The 20,463-nt window shown below is 40.5% G+C and overlaps 1 protein-coding gene across 1 annotated transcript in view; it reads right to left on the bottom strand.

Moving 5' to 3' along the window:
- Positions 1-12,094: 12,094 nt before the first annotated feature.
- Positions 12,095-20,463, bottom strand: part of LOC126416694 (putative neural-cadherin 2) — a 62,896-nt gene continuing 54,527 nt past the window's right edge. The window contains exon 6 of the mRNA XM_050084496.1: positions 12,095-12,425. Within this exon, the coding sequence (XP_049940453.1) occupies positions 12,334-12,425 (92 nt within the window). The 3' untranslated portion in view covers positions 12,095-12,333. The remainder of the gene's footprint in view (positions 12,426-20,463) is intronic.

Genomic DNA, 20,463 nt, shown 5'->3' with positions numbered 1-20,463 from the left:
TTATCCTCGTTTTGCTTTTGTTGATGTGCATCTTATATCCTACTTTCAAGACACTGTCCATTCCAGTCAACTGCTCTTCCAAGTCCTTTGCTGTCTCTGACAGAATTACAATGTCATCGGCAAACCTCAAAGTTTTTATTTCTTCTCCATGGATTTTAATACCTACTCCGAATTTTTCTTTTGTTTCCTTCACTGCTTGCTCAATATACAGATTGAATAACATCAGGGAGAGGCTACAACCCTGTCTCACTCCCTTCCCAACCACTGCTTCCCTTTCATGCGCCTCAACTCTTATAACTGCCATTTGGTTTCCATACAAATTGTAAATAGCCTTTCACTCCCTATATTTTATCCCTGCCACCTTCAGAATTTGAAAGAGAGTATTCCAGTCAACATTGTCAAAAGCTTTCTCTAAGTCTACAAATGCTAGAAATGTAGGTTTGCCTTTCCTTAATCTAGCTTCTAAGATAAGTCGTAGGGTCAGTATTGCCTCACACGTTCCAATATTTGTACGGAATCCAAACTGAGCTTCCCCTAGGTCGGCTTCTACTAGTTTTTCCATTCGTCTGTAAAGAAATCGCTTTAGTATTTTGCAGCCATGACTTATTAAACTGATAGTTCGGTAATTTTCACATCTGTCAACACCTGCTTTCTTTGGGATTGGAATTATTATATTCTCCTTAAGTCTGACGGTATTTCGCCTGTCTCATACATCTTGCTCACCAGATGGTAGAGTTTTGTCAGGACTGGCTCTCCCAAGGCTGTCAGTAGTTCTAATGGAATGTTGTCTACTCCCGGGGCCTTGTTTCGACTCAGCTCTTTCGGTGCTCTGTCAAACTCTTCACGCAGTATCATATCTCCCATTTCATCTTCATCTACACCCTCTTCCATTTCCATAATATTTAATATATGATAGACAAAGCAAGGAGAACATATGAAGACAACTTGCACAAACAGGCAGAACATTCTTCACTAAAAGCAGTTTACTAGTAACAAACAGAGGTATTAACATGAGAAGGAAAGTTCTGAAAGAATGTAAATCATTTAGGAGTAAAGGGGCTACTCAGTGAATAGTAGAAGCTTTGAGCCATCGATTGGTAAACACAAAAAAGAATGAAAACATTGATAGCTATTGGAAGAAATCCTTAGAGAAAACACACACACACACACACACACACACACACACACACACACACACACACACACACCCCTACCTTTCTGTGCACCTGCATTGTGCCGGACTGGGTCAGGCAATGTGTGGGTGTAAGTCTGTAACAAGTCTGGAGTAGGATATGCCGGGTGAGTGGATCAGGCTGACCTTGTACATTGACTTTCCAAAGGAATATGGCCCCTGTGGCAATGGACTGGGCATTGCAGTGGCATAAGGATGGGCCAGGATGTTGTGTGGCTTGTCTGGATGACAGAATAGCACTTTAGGAGGGGTCAGAAGGATCTTGGGTAGGATGTCCCTCATTGCTTTGCCCAATGATAGATAATCAAAGCCCTTGTGGAGTATATGGTTCAATTTTTCCAGTCCAACGTGATATTGGATGATGAGGGGGCATAACTTTGCATGTGGTTGTTGGGAGTGGTTGGAGGAGTATTTATGTGTGAGAATGTGGCATTTGAAAACTATTTTCGAACTATGTATGAGGGTTGTGCCCATCTGGAAGGCCTTAGTGAGACCTTAGTGTATTCTGCAAAGGAATTTTCATCACTGAAGATTTACCACCCATAGGTGCCCAGGTTATATGAGAGCAATTTATCCGTGTGGAAGGGGATGGCAGTTGTCAAAATTCAAGTAATATTATTGGATAGTACGTCTGATATTGACAGAGGTGTGGATGGAGCCACAACAATAAGAAAGGTGGTATGTTAGATCGAGGAGGACATGAAGTCCAGCGTAACCTCTTATACCTCCTGAAATTGAAATTGGGCCCACCTATAATCTCTCCCACATCTCCCTCCTCATACCAAAAGACTCGCCCACCCTGAGCATAAAACTTTTGCATATTCCCAAAATCCACAAATCAACAGTCTCTGATGGCACATTTAACTGGTTATTGTGCTGCCACTGAATGAGTTTCCACTCTCACTGACTGCCACATCCAACCAATCATCCAAAGTATAGCCTCTCACATGAAAGATACTAATCATTTCCTCCATCTACTTTCAACTGACCTCACTTGATTATAAGCTGCATCCCTACTCATCACTGTTGATGCCACCTCCCTATACTCCATCATCCCACATGCCCAAGGCTTTACTGCTGTTGCACATTGCCTCTGTCAACATCCTGCCAACTCCAAATACACTACCTGATTCCTCATACACCTTATCAGCTATATGCTCATGCGCAACTACTTGTACAGCACAGTCATAAGATCAGCCCCCTTGTCTGGTTTGGGTTCATTGATAGTGTTTTCATATTTTGGACTCATGGCCAAGGCATCCTACTCTCATTTGTCCACAAACTCAACACCTTCACTCCCATCAGCTTCAATTGGTCCTCCTCAATCCAGTGTGCGTCCTTTCTGGATGTTGACCACCACCTCTCCATCCGCAGCTCTGTCCATCTTAAACCCACTAACCACCAAAAATACCTGCATTTTGACAGCTGACACCAAAAAATTGCTCCCACACTGTCTGGCCACACATGGATGGCATCTTTGCAGTATGCTGAAGGTCTCACCCAGGCGTTCACAAGACAGGCACCACCCCTCCAAACCTAGTCCGCAAACAGATTTCCTGAGCCATGTTCTCACATCCCCCCAAGCCTTCTACCACACCCAAGATATCACCTGTAAAGGACTGCCCCCTTTTCACCCAGTATCACTCTAGACTGTATCAAATGAAAGATGTACTCTGCCAAGGCTCTGGTCGTCTATCATCATTCCCAGAAATGAGGGAAATTCTACCCAAAATCCTCCCAACTCCTCCTGAAATAGTATTCAGGGTCATATTCCAGTGGAAGACCCACATGCAAGACTTGCCAAAACCACTCACCCAGCAATTCCTACTCCAGTCACAGGCTTATCCTATCCCATCAGAGGCAAGACCACTTGTGAAAACAGCTGTCATGTACTAGCTCTGCTGCAATCACTGCACAGCATTTTATGTGAGCATGACCACCACCCAACTGTCCACTAATATGAATGGCCACTGCCAAATGGTGACCCAAAATAAAGTTGACCTCCCAGTGGCACAACATGCTAGGTTTCAGTGGCTGCTTCACAACCCATACCATCTTGATCCTTCCTCCAAGTACCAGCTTTTCTGAACTACATAGATGAGAGTTATCATTGCAGGATGTCCTTTGTTCTTATAGTTAAATTGGCCTCAGTCTGCACTAACCCAATGTCGCCACTCCTTCAATACGACAGTTTCCTCTTGTTCTCTCCTGTCAGCCCTTCCCATTCGATGCTTCCATGCCAGTTTCGACATGTACCACAACTCACTGTTTCTGGTACCCGTTCATCAGTTGCCTATCCCATGCAACTTCCAACCCTCCCTCCCACATTCTGAGCCTGCACACCTGTTGACTTCCTCCAAGTTGCTAACCACTCATCTCCAGCCCCCTCCTTTTGCTTCCCACCTCTTCGTCACTCTACTCAGCCGACCTGCCCACTCCAAATAGGAAGTAGGCAAGTCTCAGATGGAAGAACAACAAGAAAGAGCCGCAAAAAGTCACACCGCTTAGAATGGACTGAAGTAGGTTTTACAAGTGCAGTTCCCAGGTAACTGTAATCCAGATAACAATATACTGATGTCAACCAATTTGAAATACTGTGTGGTGACCACAATATTAACTAATTGATCAACTCCAGTCAAATAAAGGTGCTTGAACTTGTTTCAGATGTAGTCATGGCTTCTTCAACATGTGTTGATTGTACATTTATCTGTGCTCCTCTCAAGTATTTTGATGCTTAGTAATTTATTTACTGTGCTCTATGACAGAGTTGTTCATTCATAGTTCAGATAACTCAGAAATTCCTTTCATTACCTCCTACATTGCTGACCACTGGCTAGAACGTGGATAAACCAGTGACAACGGAGTCAGATCCATCACTGTCATATCCTACATCAGAGCCACTTCTGATATCAATCAAGAAGAAACATACACCAGCTTCTTCACCAACAGCTTCTACTTCAACCACAACAGAGCATTGGCCATTAAAATTGCTACACCAAGAAGAAATGCAGATGATAAACGGGTTTTCATTGGACAAATATATTAAACTAGAACTGACATGTGATTACATTTTCACACAATTTGGGTGCATAGATCCTAAGGATCAGTACCCAGAACAACCAACTCTGGCCGTAATAACGGCCTTGATATGCCTGGTCATTGAGTCAAACAGAGCTTGGATGGTGTGTACAGGTACAGCTGCCCATGCAGCTTGAACACAATACCACAGTTCATCAAGAGTAGTGACTGCGACTGTGACGAGCCAGTTGCTCGACCACCATTGACCAGACGTTTTTAATTGGTGAGAGATCTGGAGAATGTACTGGCCAGGGCATTTTCTGTATCCAGAAAGGCTCGTACAGGACCTGCAACATGCGGTCGTGTATTATCCTGCTGAAATGTAGGGTTTCGCAGGGATCGAATGAAGGGTTGAGCCCCGGGTTGTAACACATCTGAAATGTAACGTCCACTATTCGAAGTGCCCCCAATGCGAACAAGAAGTGACCGAGATGTGTAACCAATGGGGCCCCATACCATCATGCCGGATGATACGCCAGTATGGTGATGACTAATACACGCTTCCAATGTGTGTTCACCGCAATGTTGCCAAACATGGATGCGACCATCATGATGCTGTAAACAGAACCTGGATTCATCCGAAAAAATAACGTTTTCCCATTTGTGCACCCAGGTTCATCATTGAGTACACCATCGCAGGCGCTCCTGTCTGTGATGCAGCATCAAGGATAACTGCAGCCATGATCTCCGAGCTGATAGTCCATGCTGCAATAAATGACATTGATCTGTTTGTGCAGATGGTGGTTGTCTTGCAAACGTCCCCATCTGTTGACTCAGGGATCGAGACGTGGCTACACGATCTGTTGCAGACATGCGGATAAGATTCCTGTCATCTTGACTGCTAGTGATACGAGGCTGTTGGGATCCAGCACGGCGTTCCGTGTTATCCTCCTGAACCCACCGATTCCATATTCTGCTAACAGTCATTGGATCTCGACCAACACGAGCAGCAATGTCGCGATATGATAAACAGCAATTGCTATAGGCTACAATCAGACCTTTATCAAAGTCGGGAACATGATGGCATGCATTTCTCCTCCTTACACGAAGCATCACAACAACATTTCACCAGGCAACGCCGGTCAATTGCTGTTTGTGTATGAGAAATTGGTTAGAAACTTTCCTCATGTCAGCACGTTGTATGTGTCGCCAACCTTGTGTGAATGCTCTGAAAAGCTAATCACTTGCATATCACAGCATCTTCTTCCCGTCGGTTAAATTTCGCGTCTGTAGTATGTCATTTTCATGGTGTAGTAATTTTAATGACCAGTAGAGTAAGTTGTTGTACCAATCTGGGTCTGCATCATGCTCCGTCTCCACCAAACATTGTTAATGTGAAACTGCTGCCACTCTGGTTGACAAACAGTGAATTGTGGTTCATTCAAGTGGAAGCAAAATTTTACGAACACCTAGTGCACTGTGACTTTGATAAATATGCAGTAGTGTTAGCGCAGCTAGACTCTGGTCACATCAAAAATCTGGAGCGTGAGCTGCATGACCAATTGTAAGTCCACCTGAAACAAGCTCTAATTGAATACTATTCTCTAGTGATCCATGAAAGTTTAAAAACTTGCTCTAATCCCAAACCTAAGAGCATTTGAAACCCACAGAACTAGTGTGGGATTTACATTCATTTGCTCACAAAGACTCGTTGATTATGCCTTATATGGCTCAAAAGGCTTCCCAAAGTTACGCCCTGTGTTAGTTGCTGAAACTAATGTACCACTTGTACACAAGTGATCAAAAGTATATGGACACATGGCTGAAAATGAATTACAAGTTCGTGGCACCTTCCATCAGTAATGCTGGAATTCAATATGGTGTTGGACCACCCTTACTCTTGATGACAGCTTCCACTCTCGCAGGCATACCTTCAATCAGGTGCTGGAAGGTTTCTTTGGGGAATGGCTGCCCATTCTTCACCGAGTGCTGCACTGAGCAGAGGAATCGATGTCAGTCGGTGAGGCCTGCCATGAAGTCGGCTGTCCAAAACATCCCAAAGATGTTCTATAGGATTCAGGTCAGGGCTCTTTGCAGACCAGTCCATTACAAGGATGTTATTGTCGTGTAACCACTCAATCACAGGCCATGAATTATGAACAGGTGCTCAATCGTGCTGAATGATGCAATCGCCATCTGCGAATTGCTCTTTAACTCTGGGATGCAAGAAGGTGCTTAAAACATCAATGTAAGCCTGTGCTGTGATAGTGCCATGCGAAACAACAAGGGATGCAAGGCCCCTCCATGAAAAACATGACCACACCGTAAAACCACCACCTTCAAATTTTACTGTTAGCACTACACATGCTGGTAGAAGACATTCACCAGGCATTCGCCATACCCACACCCTGCCATCTAATCGCAACATTTTGTACCATGATTCATCACTCCACACAACATTTTTCCACTGTTCAATCATCCAATCTCCTTACATCAAGTGAGGCGTTGTTTGACATCTAACGGCATGATGTGTGGCTTATGAGCAGCTGCTTGACCATGAAATCCAAGTTGCCTCACCTACTGCCTAACTGCCGTGGTAGGAGTGGATCCTGAAGCAGTTTGGATATCCTGTGTGATGGTCTGGATAGATGTCTGCCTAATACGCATTATGACCCTCTTCAACAGATGGCAGTCTCTGTCAGTCAACAGACGAGGTCCACTGTACACTTTTGTGCTGTACGTGTCCCTTTATGTTTCCACTTCACTATCACATCAGAAACAGTGTACCTAGGGATGTTTAGGAGTGTGGAAATCTCGCATACAGGTGTATGAGACAAGTGACACCCAATGACCTGCCCACCACGTTCAGAGTCCATGAGTTCTGCCCCATTCTGCTCTCTCACGATGTTTAATGACTACTGAGGTCACTGATATGGAGTACCTGGCAGTAGGTGGCAGCACGATGCACCTAAAATGAAAAAAGTTTTTTTGGGGGTGTCCAGGTGTGTTTGATCACATTGTGTAGATTTAGCTAGGAAAGCAGTTACTATGGCTCCTTACCTTGAGGACAATGTTTGTTGTGATCAATTATCATGTCCATCCAAGAGTGGCCCTGGACCAAACATGCCCTGCAGTGTAATGACTAGTGGCCCTGTAATGTGCACGACTGCAACAAACAAAGTTAGCACTAATGCATGCTTCGCTGCAACATATACACAAAAAGCAAGTGACAACTATGCTGAAATTTAAGCAAATTCACAACCCCCAACAATCTCTAGGATGGAAAAAAAATCACCAGTAACACAAATGACACTTTCACTTGGCGTTGGTTACACAAAAAGTTTCGCACTAATACAATGCACCAGATAAATTCAAAGCAGCACAACAGGCAATGAAAAAAATGTTAGAAGAGGGCATTGTAACCATGTCGGACAGTGACTGGTTGTCGCCACTCCAGATGGCAATAAAGGAAGGTGGTATGTGGACGGTACGTACCCTTAGGACTATACCAGTACAACTTTAGGACTTTTGGATTACATAACACCACACAAACATGGCAAAACTTTATAATGGTGTTTTGTGTGATCTCCCATTCATCTTCTTCTATGTCGATGACATTTTGATCTTTTACAAATCGCTGAAAGATCGTTTTCATCATCTTTTTCAGCTCTTTCAATGTCTTGAAGATGATGGTATTGTCTTCAGCCTGAGGAGTGTGTGTTTGCCAAACCTGAAGTTTCATTTTTGGGCTACAAAGTTTCCCGTTCTGGCCTAGCTCCACTACAGGAAAATATTTCTGCAGTTCAAGATTGTCATGCTCCACAGCATACAAAGACCTTTGATGATTCAATTAAATGTCTTCTACCAAATGTAGCAGTGATACAATGACCTCTGATTGACTCCTCTTGGGCAAAAATACCTCTGGCAACAGGAGGGTCCCATAGAATGCAGAAGCTGCTGCAGCATTCAAAAATCTAAAAACAGCACTATCTGAGGCTACATTGCTCACACATCCAAAGCCTTGGGTGCCAATTGGGCTCTCTGTTGATGCCAGCCAGGCAGCGGTGGGTGCAGCCTTACAACAACAATAACAAGTAAATGATTGTGGCAACTCTTATCATTCTTCTCCAAGCATCTGAAAGATGCACAGACAGAACAGAGTGCCATAGGCAGAGAACTGCTGGCCTTGTATCTTGCCATCAAACACTTCTGACCTATACTAGAATGTCAACATTCCACAGTATTTACTTATCATCAGCCTCTCACGTCCATTCTCCTGTGGTCAACAGAATACATCTCACTGTGTTAAGCCACACATCCAGACTTTGTGGCTTGGTACACAACTAAAATTTGCCACATCAAAGGAAAGATAACACTGTTGCTGATTGCCTCTCGTGAACAGTGGCACATATTACTATGGTGGACTGGCGAAAAAGTGCAGATACCCAGTGCACAGACACCTTCGTTCAACAGTACATTCACAGTGCAAACTCCGCCTCACTTCATCTGGTGCATGTACCACTTGATGGTTCCTCATATGAAATGTGGTGGACAGCGGTGGCAACCAACTACATCCACTCATCCTGCAAAAACACCACTGAGGGGTCCTCAATGCGATCCATGACATGTAACATCTCGGTATCAAGGCAAGAGTTAAATAGGTGGCGAGCAAGATCGTCTGGCCTGGGGTCAAAAATGATAGTAGCACATGGGACCACTCCTGCCTTGCATGCCAACAAAAAAAAAAAAAAAATCTCAGGGCATGTGCATGTCACTACTCAGGACTTCTTTCTACCGTCAGCATGCTTTGTCCACATCCACTTAGATCTGGTTGGCCCACTACCAGGCATTAATGGTCAATGTTACCTCCTAACCATTGTTGATCATTACAGCAGGTGACCTGAGGCCACATCGCTCACTGACGTCACCACTGAATTTGTTGCCGCAGCACTGATCAACATATGGTTTTGTATGAAGGCTGTCAGTTTCAAATTTCATTATCCAACCATCTACTCAAATTGTGTGGTACCCAGCACCTTCACGCCATGAGCTATCACCTTGCTAGCAATGGCATCATTGAATGCATGCATTGGTCACTCAAATCTACCACCATGTGCCACAAGGTGTCATGGACTGATATTCTGCCCTGGGCACTACTTGACCTCCGGGAAGCTTTAAAAGAGGATTTGAACTGCTTTCCAGCACAACTAGTCTTCAGTGAACAATGTGGATGCTGGGCGACTTCATCGCACCTTCACCAGCACAGATTCCTGGAGACCAGCTGAACTTTCTTACAAAATTGGAGCAGCACATCAATTGTCTATGCCCATGCAGCCTGCAACAACATGGTCAATGTGATCCGTTGATCTTCAAAGAACTACACACATCAAGCATGTATGGTTGCGTGATGATGCGGTTCGGCCATCTCTCACTTCCCCACACTCTGGTGCATATGAAATGCTCTGCAGAGGATCTAGCACTTTTGTCATCCACAAGAAAGGAGGTAATGATACAGTATCAATGGAAAGACTCAAACCTACCTCCATTGCTCTTCCCCAAGATGAACTACCATGCAATTCACCTGTGCTGACACCTGCACCACATACCCCTGCAGCCATGCACCTCTCCTCTTTGTTTCAAGTGACACCCTCATCGGGGGATGCAGACACCCATGTCCTGCCACCTGCTGCACCATTATTCACTCACACTGGTAGACAAATACAATGCAAATTCCCAGAGATTCCTGGTGCACCAAGCAATCAAATGCACAGTAAAGGAGGGTGTGAGATGGCTTCACTCTCTGAAACTCAACAGCACTGCCTCCCAGTGTGCCAATTTATGCCCAGGTGCTCTCTATGGCTCCTGCTGTTTCCGCCTCTGTCGAGAAATGGCTCAGCCATGCCTCCGCCCAGGCAGTCTGCCACAGGCATGAGTTGGTGATCTCCCCAAAGTCCTTGGGGAGGATAGAAGTCAGATGAGGCAAAATGCGCCATCATTCATAGCTGCAGCCTGTACAGATTTTCAAAGGAGGGAGCTCCTGTGGTGACCACAACATTTACTAATTGATCAAATCCAGTGAAATGACTGTATATGAACTTCTTTGAGATGTATTCATGGCTTCTTCATGGTGTGTAGAGTGTGTATGTATCTGCACTCCTCACCAGAATTTTGATGCTTAATAAATTATTTACTGTGTTCTATGACAGAGTTGTTCGTTTTTAGTTGAGATAACTCAGAAATTCCTTTCATTATCTCCTACAACTGAAACAGGACTGAAATCCAGCTGTTTGGCATTTAAGCCTAGTATTATATTGTTAATGTGCACCATGTGGCTGCAAGAAAGTTTTATGTTCAGTGTCTTAATATTGTCAAGTTTTTCAGATGAACACCACATCCTTAGCTGCAGTAGCAGTCTGGTAGGATGAGTTTGGAGAACAGTTCAGAAATTCAGATGCAGTGCTTCATGAAATCAAGGAAAACCTAAATGACAGTGGGTAGACACAAATATGAACTTTGCTTCTAACCTACAAGTGTGCCACATGCTTAATTTTTGTATTTGTGTAACTTTCCAGCCTGATGTTAATTCACACTCACAGTTGGCTGCCCCTCAAATTTGTTGGTTCAAGTTGCACTGAGTCAGTAGCTTTTGTCTGACTCAAAGATTTCATTTCAGGTAAGTGATACTTTTAGGTTGTAATAAATGAAACACAGCAATCTACAGTCTTCACTCTTTATTTGATAAATAAATATAAATATCCAAAAATCATCACTAAAATAAATATAGCTCACAGATGTATACACATGCCATCAAGTTCAAATTGTGACATGGTTCTGCTTACAAACACTCATGTTTTAAATTTTCATTATTTTGAAAAAGGACTATGACATATAGAGAGAGCAACATCTGCACTCTGCAAAATTTATGTTGTCCTTAATATCAGACTATCTCTGAAAACCACACCACAAGTTGCAAAACAGTTTCTTTTAACTGTATATTCTGATATCATTTGAAGTGGGAATCAATTACGTGATCAAAAGTCCCTTGCTTTAAAACTAAATTTTCTGTTTAGTAAATAATATGACTGACTCTACTGAATGATGGGAAAATAAAATAACAAAAATTGTTTGTGTGTATATTCCATGTGGAGATTTTTAATTTGAAGAGTTTCTCAGGCCACACAAATTCTGTGATTGTGTGCCGCACATGGTTCAAGTTTCCCTTCAGTAGATGGAATTACAATTTCATAGTAAGTTTCCCTTCAATAGATGAAACTGAAATTTAATAACATATTTTTCGTCCATATTTTATTTATCGTTTGCGCCATCAACTCCTATAGTGTGATTTAAGGTATGGTTTCCTGGATACAGTCACAAAAAGTTTTAACTGGAATAATGTGTAAGATAAAGTAATTTGACAGTTCAATGGACAAATTAAAACTGATTTAGTGATAATAAGTTGTTCATTTCAATAGCAGTAGTATGAAAAAGTTTATAATTATTAAAATAATGGTGAAATACATGTTCATTAAATTGAGTGAAACTTTCTAGCTTCAGGTTAGGATTGTGGTGTATTTGCATTACAAAAACAGGTAAGAAAATAATTTGGAATTTGAAGGGTGTAAATTTTCTTCTTTGTAGTAAAAATATACAGGCTTCCCGTTACCTGGTTCAATAGTATCACAATACAACTGAAATAAATCTTTGGCATGTATTTTGCATGAATAGACATACTGTTTCTTTATCACATTCACATACTGCAACTCACTGAAATAACACTTATCAAATATCACAGATGTTCATTAATTCTTCCACTCATTAATTAATATTTTGTATTCTTAATACACTGATACAATCAAAAATATGCAAAATGTTGCGGATAGAAAATTCTCAATAATTAGTGCAAGTCATACATACTATTTCTGTTTAGTCAGCTGTGGTTTGAAATATTATCTGTTAGGCACTTGGTATGTTCCTGGTACTTTGAAGATAGGGATTATTAGATCCTTCCCCTGAGAAGTAGTATACTTACAGTATAGAAGCTCTAGAATTTTGTGCACATTTATATTCACAAAACGTAATGAAACCTGATTTGTGTGAGAAATCTGTAAATATCAATACAACTGTTACAATTCTGTCTGGCACTGTTTCTCCAATAAAATGCAAAATGATCCCCTCTGTGCAAAATTCACAGTATCAGGTTCTTTTTCCTGAAAATCTGGAACAGCAAGAGCACAATGTAAAAAGAATGCTCTTAATATACATAAAAAACAAAGCATTATATTAGAGTGTGTTGGACAGAACACATGTGAAAGTAGAATTAAAAGGAGAATGTAATGATTCAGGTTTATTGTGATGTGGAAATTACAACCGGGTGTTCTTATGCCTCAGAATACCTTGATTGAGAAACAGCCAACAATTAAATAATCTGTAGACGAAAGAATGAAGAATAACAAGAAAAAAAATGTGTCCAAAGTATGAAAATGAGATGTAGAAATTGAGAAGCAAGAAGGAAGTGTATGAAAAAAAGTGAGAACATAATAGATACAATGAGAAAGTGAAGGATTAGATTTTATGGCCACTTAAATAGAATGGATAACAAGGGGCTGAAAAAAAAAAAAAAAAAAAAAAAAAAAAAAAAAAAAAAAAAAAAAAAAAAATCAACTTCTTTGACAAAAATCAAGAAACCCAAATTTCATGGTTTTCAGAAGTGAAGAAAGATCTGCAGGAGTTGGGAATAACAGACAAATACAGAAAATAAGAATAGTACAAAAAGTCATTGATTTCCAAAGAAAACACAAAAGAGGAAGTATTGGGACATGAAAAAGAAAAGAGAAAAAGGATTATGATCTTCAAAATTAGTTGTTTCATGTGTTCCTGAGTTGGCCAAATTGGAATAATAATTTTTAAAAAAATATTTTTTACACTTTTATCTGTTTAAGCAGGGAGTATAACATTGAGAAAGTATTGTTGCTTATGATAAAACTAGTTATTCTGTTCTAGATTTCCCACTGTTTGATAAATCTTATAAAAGAATTCATTTAGATAAAGTAAAAAAAATGCATCAGTTAGGCCCTTCGTTCCTGATCATGAGCTGACTCAAAGGACAATTACTTCTAATCTGCCATCTTGATCCTCTGAAACCATTACAACATTTATGTATGTGCAATAGTGATTAGAATTTCAGTTCATCTTCTCAGATGCATAACTATATTGATTCCAGACCAAAGAGTAGCCAAATACTCCAAAGCTTAGTAACTAGGGGAAATATATCTGTCAGTTCAACTGATGGCTTATGATAATTTACCATTAATCATCAATCTACCAAGCCACTCTTGTTCTATAAATTTCATTACATAAGCTTTCATCAAAGTACACTGCAGAATAACAGAAAGAACTGCCAGACACTCCACCAAATTCTGGTTTACAGCATTCATATGTCAAATAGCAACTATCCATGTATTAGGAAAACTGCCAGACACACCACTAAATTCTGGTTTACAGCAGTCATAAGTCAAATAACAACTATCCATGTATTTGTAACTGATAATACTAGATTAATGAAATGCAGTTTTCAAATAAAACATTCATCAACCTTTATTTTGTACAGCCAAAAGTGTCAACTGAATTATAAACCTTCTAATCTTATAACAATACTCATCAGATAGTTGTTATACTACTCCAACACTGGTATACGTAACACAAATGGTGTATATTGCTGTGTACGGTGTTGTCTTATCCAGTGTTCACAGTTCTTCATGTGGGGTTTTTTCTTCAGTGCTCAGGCACCACACAGTTCCAACTAGTGTTGGGATGCCCCTGTACTAGCCAGGCAGTATGGTAGACATACTTATGGAGTGAGAGAGCACTTTGTTTGGACTAGCATATCAAGAGGAAACACCTATATTAACTGTAGGTTACAGTTAGGTTATCAATCCTCTTCCTTTGTGTTATGTCCTAGCAAGTAATGCCACCCGAGCCCGCTGCCAAAAGGTTGGCAGCATCAAAGTCCGGACGCCGTCCGCATAAGCAGCGCCAGCGAGACAGGAAATCGCCGCAAGTCTGCGCGCGCCACCGCTGGCTTCTGGTTTCTTAAGCGCTGGAGTCGCGAGCGCTAGGACAGTTCTGTATTCGCCGCTCAGTTGTATACTCGCCACCGAATTGTGTACTTGCTAGTTAGTTGTGTGTTCATCGCAGCAGAGTTGTTGTTTGTCGTCAGCCGATGCTGACCTAGCCGCTCCGACTCGAACTAGACAGATTTCTGTAGACACGGAGTTCACTACTGTGTTTCTGTATCTTCGTTAATAAAGATAAGTACCGACTTTTATTTAATCAGAGTGTTTGGGTTTTCATCTTTCTGTTCACTGTTCCAGCGGACCGGTCGGCCCGCTATTAAAAGTGTGGCGGTGACTTCGTAAGGCGTTTCTACAGCGAATTGTTTGTCGCTACGAACGCCGCCACAAAATTTTGAGTGGTTTGAATGTCCACCAGCGAAAAATGCAGAATTTGGCTGAATCCCTCTTAATTCTTTTTTTGTTCATGGGGGAATACTGTATGAGATCTGCATGTTAGAAAAAAGCTAGTTACTGCATAAATTGCACAATTTATACCTTACAAACAGATGCACTCCTCAAAGTTTCTATGAAATATCATCTTCCTGTGTACTACTGCAACTACTTTTCCTGCCCAGAGTTGCACATCTGTGACTGTTTCAAATGTTTTATAATGTACGAAGCACTGGAAGAATATATTTATAACAGGGACAAGAGACATCATAATAGATTTAAAAATTCTTCACAAAAGACATTGCTACAGAAATAGCTTTGATTCATTCAACAAATTAGGAATATAATAAAAATCATGTGGTGAACTGCAGTCCTACTTCAAAGTAGGACATATCCTGTTAAGAATATAAAACTCTGTTCATGAGAGAGGAATGCCATTATTACTATAACAATTTAGTTTCCATAGAAGTTTATGTTCACTCATTTCCATGCCTTCTGTTACTCCCACTGAATAAACATAAGACACATATGCAGTATTAAGAAGTTCCTTATCCTCTTCTCTGTTTGTCATTCAATATCCTATAGCCCATTATTATATTATTGATCTGTGCCCTCATCGTCTTTCACAGTGGCGTAATTCAATAAAATTTTCTCAGTTTACAAGCCACATCACTTCGAGCAAAGCATGCAAGCTTTCAATAGCTGTTTCCACCATTGTCATCAGGAGTTAAAAATCACTGAAGGTGCTGGGCTGGTATGGTGTTCTGTTTGTATAGATATAATGGCAGCACCTGGAACCTTCCAGAGAGAGCTGGAGTGATGAATGTGCAGAAGGCAAATTAGGCAGCTCCTACCAGCTCCATCCCACCACGGCACCGAGTGATGTCACATGGTGTCACATTTGAAACTGCTGCTCCCACATCCCTACAAATATCAAACCTATGCCTTTGCTTTTGCTCAATGTCAAAAGGCTGCCCCCATGCCCTAGAAAGCATGTAACCCAAGTCTCTGTTAAAAGATAGACCAAAATGACATAATGGTTAGGCTGAACTTTGTGTCACTTTTCACAAGAGTGCTGGTCCAAGAAATGCTGGGTCTTTCGGCACAAAACTTTCCACCTGATATCGTCAAGATGTTCCACCATGCCTTAATGACTACATACTTTTTGTATTGCAACAAATGTTATGAGATGATAAATGGCACAGCTATGGGATCCCAACTATCCGACACAAACTTTTTCATAGGACACTTTGAAGAGCATGTTAAAATCTGCTTCTTTTGTCAAAACGCAATAAAGTTTAGAAATATTCATCTTACTGACTTTCTAATGCAATTCAAATTGTGACAGAATCCTGAAATTGTGTGTTATTAGACTAACAACTGAGTGCAAGTCAGGTCAATAATTTATGAAACAGTCAATTCTCAGTATAAAAATAAATACGTAACTTCTTCTCTTACATTGCTGCAAAACCCACAGAAATTCTCATTCCACCAGTTATCAAAGGAGCTCAATAATAACATTATTTCATTGAAAAAATCTGTTGTTGCTTCAATAGCGCAGTAAATATGGAAGTTTTGCACATTCATCATATGGCAAAACACTCTAGTCTTTTCGTGCTACAATTTTCCAAAATCTTGTTTTGATATCTCAAACCTTTTATGAGATATGAGGAATTTATGAATATTTCATTCTAGTTTTCTCATCAGTGCACGAGTTCGTGATGGAGTGCTTTGCATACATTCCATTTTCTCAAGATTGGAAACATGTAGTGATCCTTCCCAGTTTAAGGAATAATTCAATTTATTGTCTTCATTTAATATGCAGCAAAATGCAACCTAACATGCACAAGACACAAATTCATAGTGACACCTTTTTTTACTTCGAACTAAGGATTTCTTGCAGTAGTTTACCTATTACTGAAATATCACACTAACTATGACCATTAATGAAATGATAGGCAGTGCATGTTGAAGCTGATGAATTTAAGCATAAGATGAGCAAGAATCAGAGTTTATTACAGTATAGTTTCTTTAAAATCATTTGAGAAAGATCGCAGATCATCCAGTGTGCGCGAGTTGCTGTTCATGCAGTCAAGCAAGCCTGCCAGGTTTTGCGCCAAATACATCTGTCATTATACTGTGGCCATCTGCTGATGCACCCAGCATACAATGGCAATTACACTTCCCTCCACTCACTCTGTACTGAACTATCAAAAGTTGCAACTTATTTTAAATGCACTATAGTAGGACATGGGGGCAGGAGTTGGATATTGAGCGAAAGCAGAGACATAGACTTGACATTTATAAGGATGTGGGAGTGTCAGTTTCAAATATGGTGCCTGCCCCTTGCGCAATGTGACATAACTCAGTCCCACAGTGGGACAGAGCTGCTAGGTGCTTGTTGGTGGCGTGTGTGTATGACTGTGACTGGTGGATGCAGAGATTACCGACACTGTTATGAGTTAAACGAAATTGTAGTGAACTGTATGCTACTACATGGACCAGCTGCTGGATATAGGTTTCCACCTGAAGGACAGCAACAACACCATCAGTGCTCACTTGCTGTTCACAATGTTTTTACTATTGTAAGTGCTCCAGTTCCTATTAGTTCAACAGGAAAGTATCACTCTATATCAAAGGAAGACACTGAAGCAATGGAACACATTTTTAATTCGTTGACTGGCCATTTTCACCTACAAAACAGAGTGCACAGAAGTTGTATAAATTGAAACCTTTTAAATCCTTGGATCTTTCACACACATTCTGGAACCATTTAAAATGCTTGAAAAATGAGTCTCTTACTCCTCTTTCAGAATTAAAATAATGTTAAATTAGGCTAGGTTCTGATTTTTATGAGCCTCTTATGTGACAATGTTGTAACAAAACAGCTTTTATGTGTGGCAAAAATTTCAGTTGTTTATAAAACCTGTTCAACCTAAAAGTGGAAGCTCTCCTTTTCAGGGAATGTAGAATTATATGGTACTAATCAACAGAAAAAAATCAAAATTTTATGGATTGGGATTTTAAAAAAATCCATAAATTATTAAAAAAAGTTTAGAACGCTGTAGTAAACTTTGACAGGTAAGTCCAAATGGAGGATTTCTTTGTAATCATAAAGCAATTATCTTTAAAATTAAAAAAAAAATCTAGAACTGTTCCAGAGATACAACATTTTAAAATTTTTTCCAAAATTCACATCTTCAAAATGGTATGCACAGCCTTTGGAGGGCTGTATCTCAGAGCAGAAATTTTTGGAAGGAAACAAAAACATACATGTTCCTTACTTAGCCCTTAATTTTAACATAAGCTAAATTCAAAAACATCCGAGACTGTGAAGGTAAGATTTTTTCCTAGTCTGCCTGAATTGATATGGACTATGCCTGTCAATATAATATGGACCAGTGAGTTTGTTCCCCATGATGCAACACCATATGTTAACCAAACCTAGGATGTTGATGGCCAACTTGCAGTAACCAGCGGGGATTGTCTACACTCCAATAATGTATTATGGCAGTTAATGCTATGATGGTTTGTGAATGTAGACTCATTGAAAATAGTATCTTGGTAAAGAACATGTGAATTGTTTGCATTTGTTGATGGGCCCATTCAAAAAACACTACCCAGTTGTGGAAATCAGTGTCATGAAGTTCTTGATGCAATGACATGTTGTATGGATTATACTTATGACAATGCAGTAGTGTGACAGTACTAACTATGGACATACTGGAATTGCAGTGTAATTGCTGGGTGCTTATCCATGGGTTGTGTTGCACTACGACTAGTACAGCTATTTCATTAGCATTTCCTGTAACACGTTTGCTCCCTTTCCTTTTGCTGGCCTGTGTGCTGCCATCAGACATAAAGGTATTCACAATCCTGTAAAAGAATAACAAGAGCGAGCTTTCTCTGGAAAATGCTCGGCATACAAGGCAACAACAGCCTCAACACTTCTCCTACATTCTCCATAAATCAGGATCCTTTCAGTTTGTTCTTGTGTGGTTGCAACATTCAACATTCACTTGGATGTCTGTTCTCCAAATGAGAGGTAGGTATGCAGGGAATAAACACTGTGCAAGTATTGTAATGTTTAGAACCGCCATCTGTTCTACATCTACATGAAAAGTGAGTTCCAGTCGCAGTGTACTGCCTGTTATGATAGATTGTAGTTCGTTACACAGACATGGTGGCACATTGAGTAGTCCCCTGTTCAATATGTCAAAGGAATACAATACTGTGGATGGGGTTTCCAATTAGAAATTGTGAAATACTGGCCTTCCTATCCTCACAGCATGGAGGTGGGATCCCACATGCCATTGGATATTCAAGGGCTACTGAGTAGCATGTCGTAAATTAAAATTGTGTACCCATTTCAGCTCCTCCGATTACAGCACCATCTGCGGTGAAATGAAGAAAATGTTTCAGACAAAACATATGTAGATTTTTCCATAGAATTGTAATCTTCAATAAAAATTGGGGGTTCCCATTGAAGATTTCAAAGTCGCCCCGCCGCCACCCAGACATTGGGTGAGGTGGGTGTGGCATCACTGTATCTGATATGCAGTTTTTGAGATATTTCGATGTCGTCAGTTAAAATTAACACCCTGCATATTTTTATCACACTAGTTCTTTAAAGGAAAGTCTTTCTGCTTAAAACATGCTATGGGAAAGAATAACTTCAAACTCTGAAGTGATGTCCATTTCTGAGAGCAGATCTGCACAACTTACTAAGGCTGTTGTACACGTAGACACAGAAAGTGATGAACACTGAGAAAATCTATAAGGACTTTGTTACAGTGCCAAAGATATATACATTTTTTGATCCAACATAGCCCTCAGCTAAATGAATAATTCATTCTAGGCAACCCCCAACAGCATAAAACTCATGCTAATTAACACTGTTTGCAGTAGGCAAGTAATGGTATAACAAACGGTAGATGGATAGTTATATTATTTACATGCAATTTTCACAGATAACTAACACTTTAAATAAATTTAAAGCAACTGTCCATTATGCAGTTGGTGCCTACTGTATAGTAACTGTTAATAATATAGTTTTGACTGGGAAAGAAGAACCCTGACTATTGAAGTGGGATTACCAAAGCTGCTTTATGTGTCAGCCACAACCAGTTGTCTAGCACAATGTTATATATGTCTATATGCCAACACCTCACTGTTGGTGAAGCTAGACAGATGACCAGTTTTTTTTGCACCAGCAGTATGTACCTAAAAACTGAAAACTAACAATAGCATAGCCAAGTTGTCTTTTACCATACACAGTATAGTGTGAAATCACCGTTCAGGGGCATGGCTATTTGATGAATGAAAGCAGTCTGCTGCTATGAGGTGTGTTGGATGAATTAGAACTGCTTCTCATGAACCAGGGTGTCTACATGGACAAGAAAAAAAAACCCGGATTTCCCGGTTAAAAACACAATTTCTCCCGGATGAAATTGCGTATAAAGTGGGTGAAAATACACCCGGGTTAAGTAACAGAATACTTTCCCTTGGAGCTATAAAACGTATCAGTCCTTTGAATCGTAAAGGTCTTATACCGGCGGAGTACGTCCCACCACTTTAGGAAACGAAATCGTGGAAAAACAATGCATTTGGAAAGTTGTTTAATGCGAGACAATTATTTTCGTATTGTGAAAGTATTTACACAAATTCCACAAATTACAGCACGGTAGCTTCCGAAACTCTAAAATAGAGATTCCGTTGAGCGATGCACTTTTGTCAGCCAGTCATAGCTCA

The sequence above is a fragment of the Schistocerca serialis genome, chromosome 8, assembly GCF_023864345.2.
Source record: "Schistocerca serialis cubense isolate TAMUIC-IGC-003099 chromosome 8, iqSchSeri2.2, whole genome shotgun sequence".
NCBI lineage: Eukaryota > Metazoa > Arthropoda > Insecta > Orthoptera > Acrididae > Schistocerca > Schistocerca serialis.
This window is presented reverse-complemented; position numbering and strand designations above follow the sequence as displayed.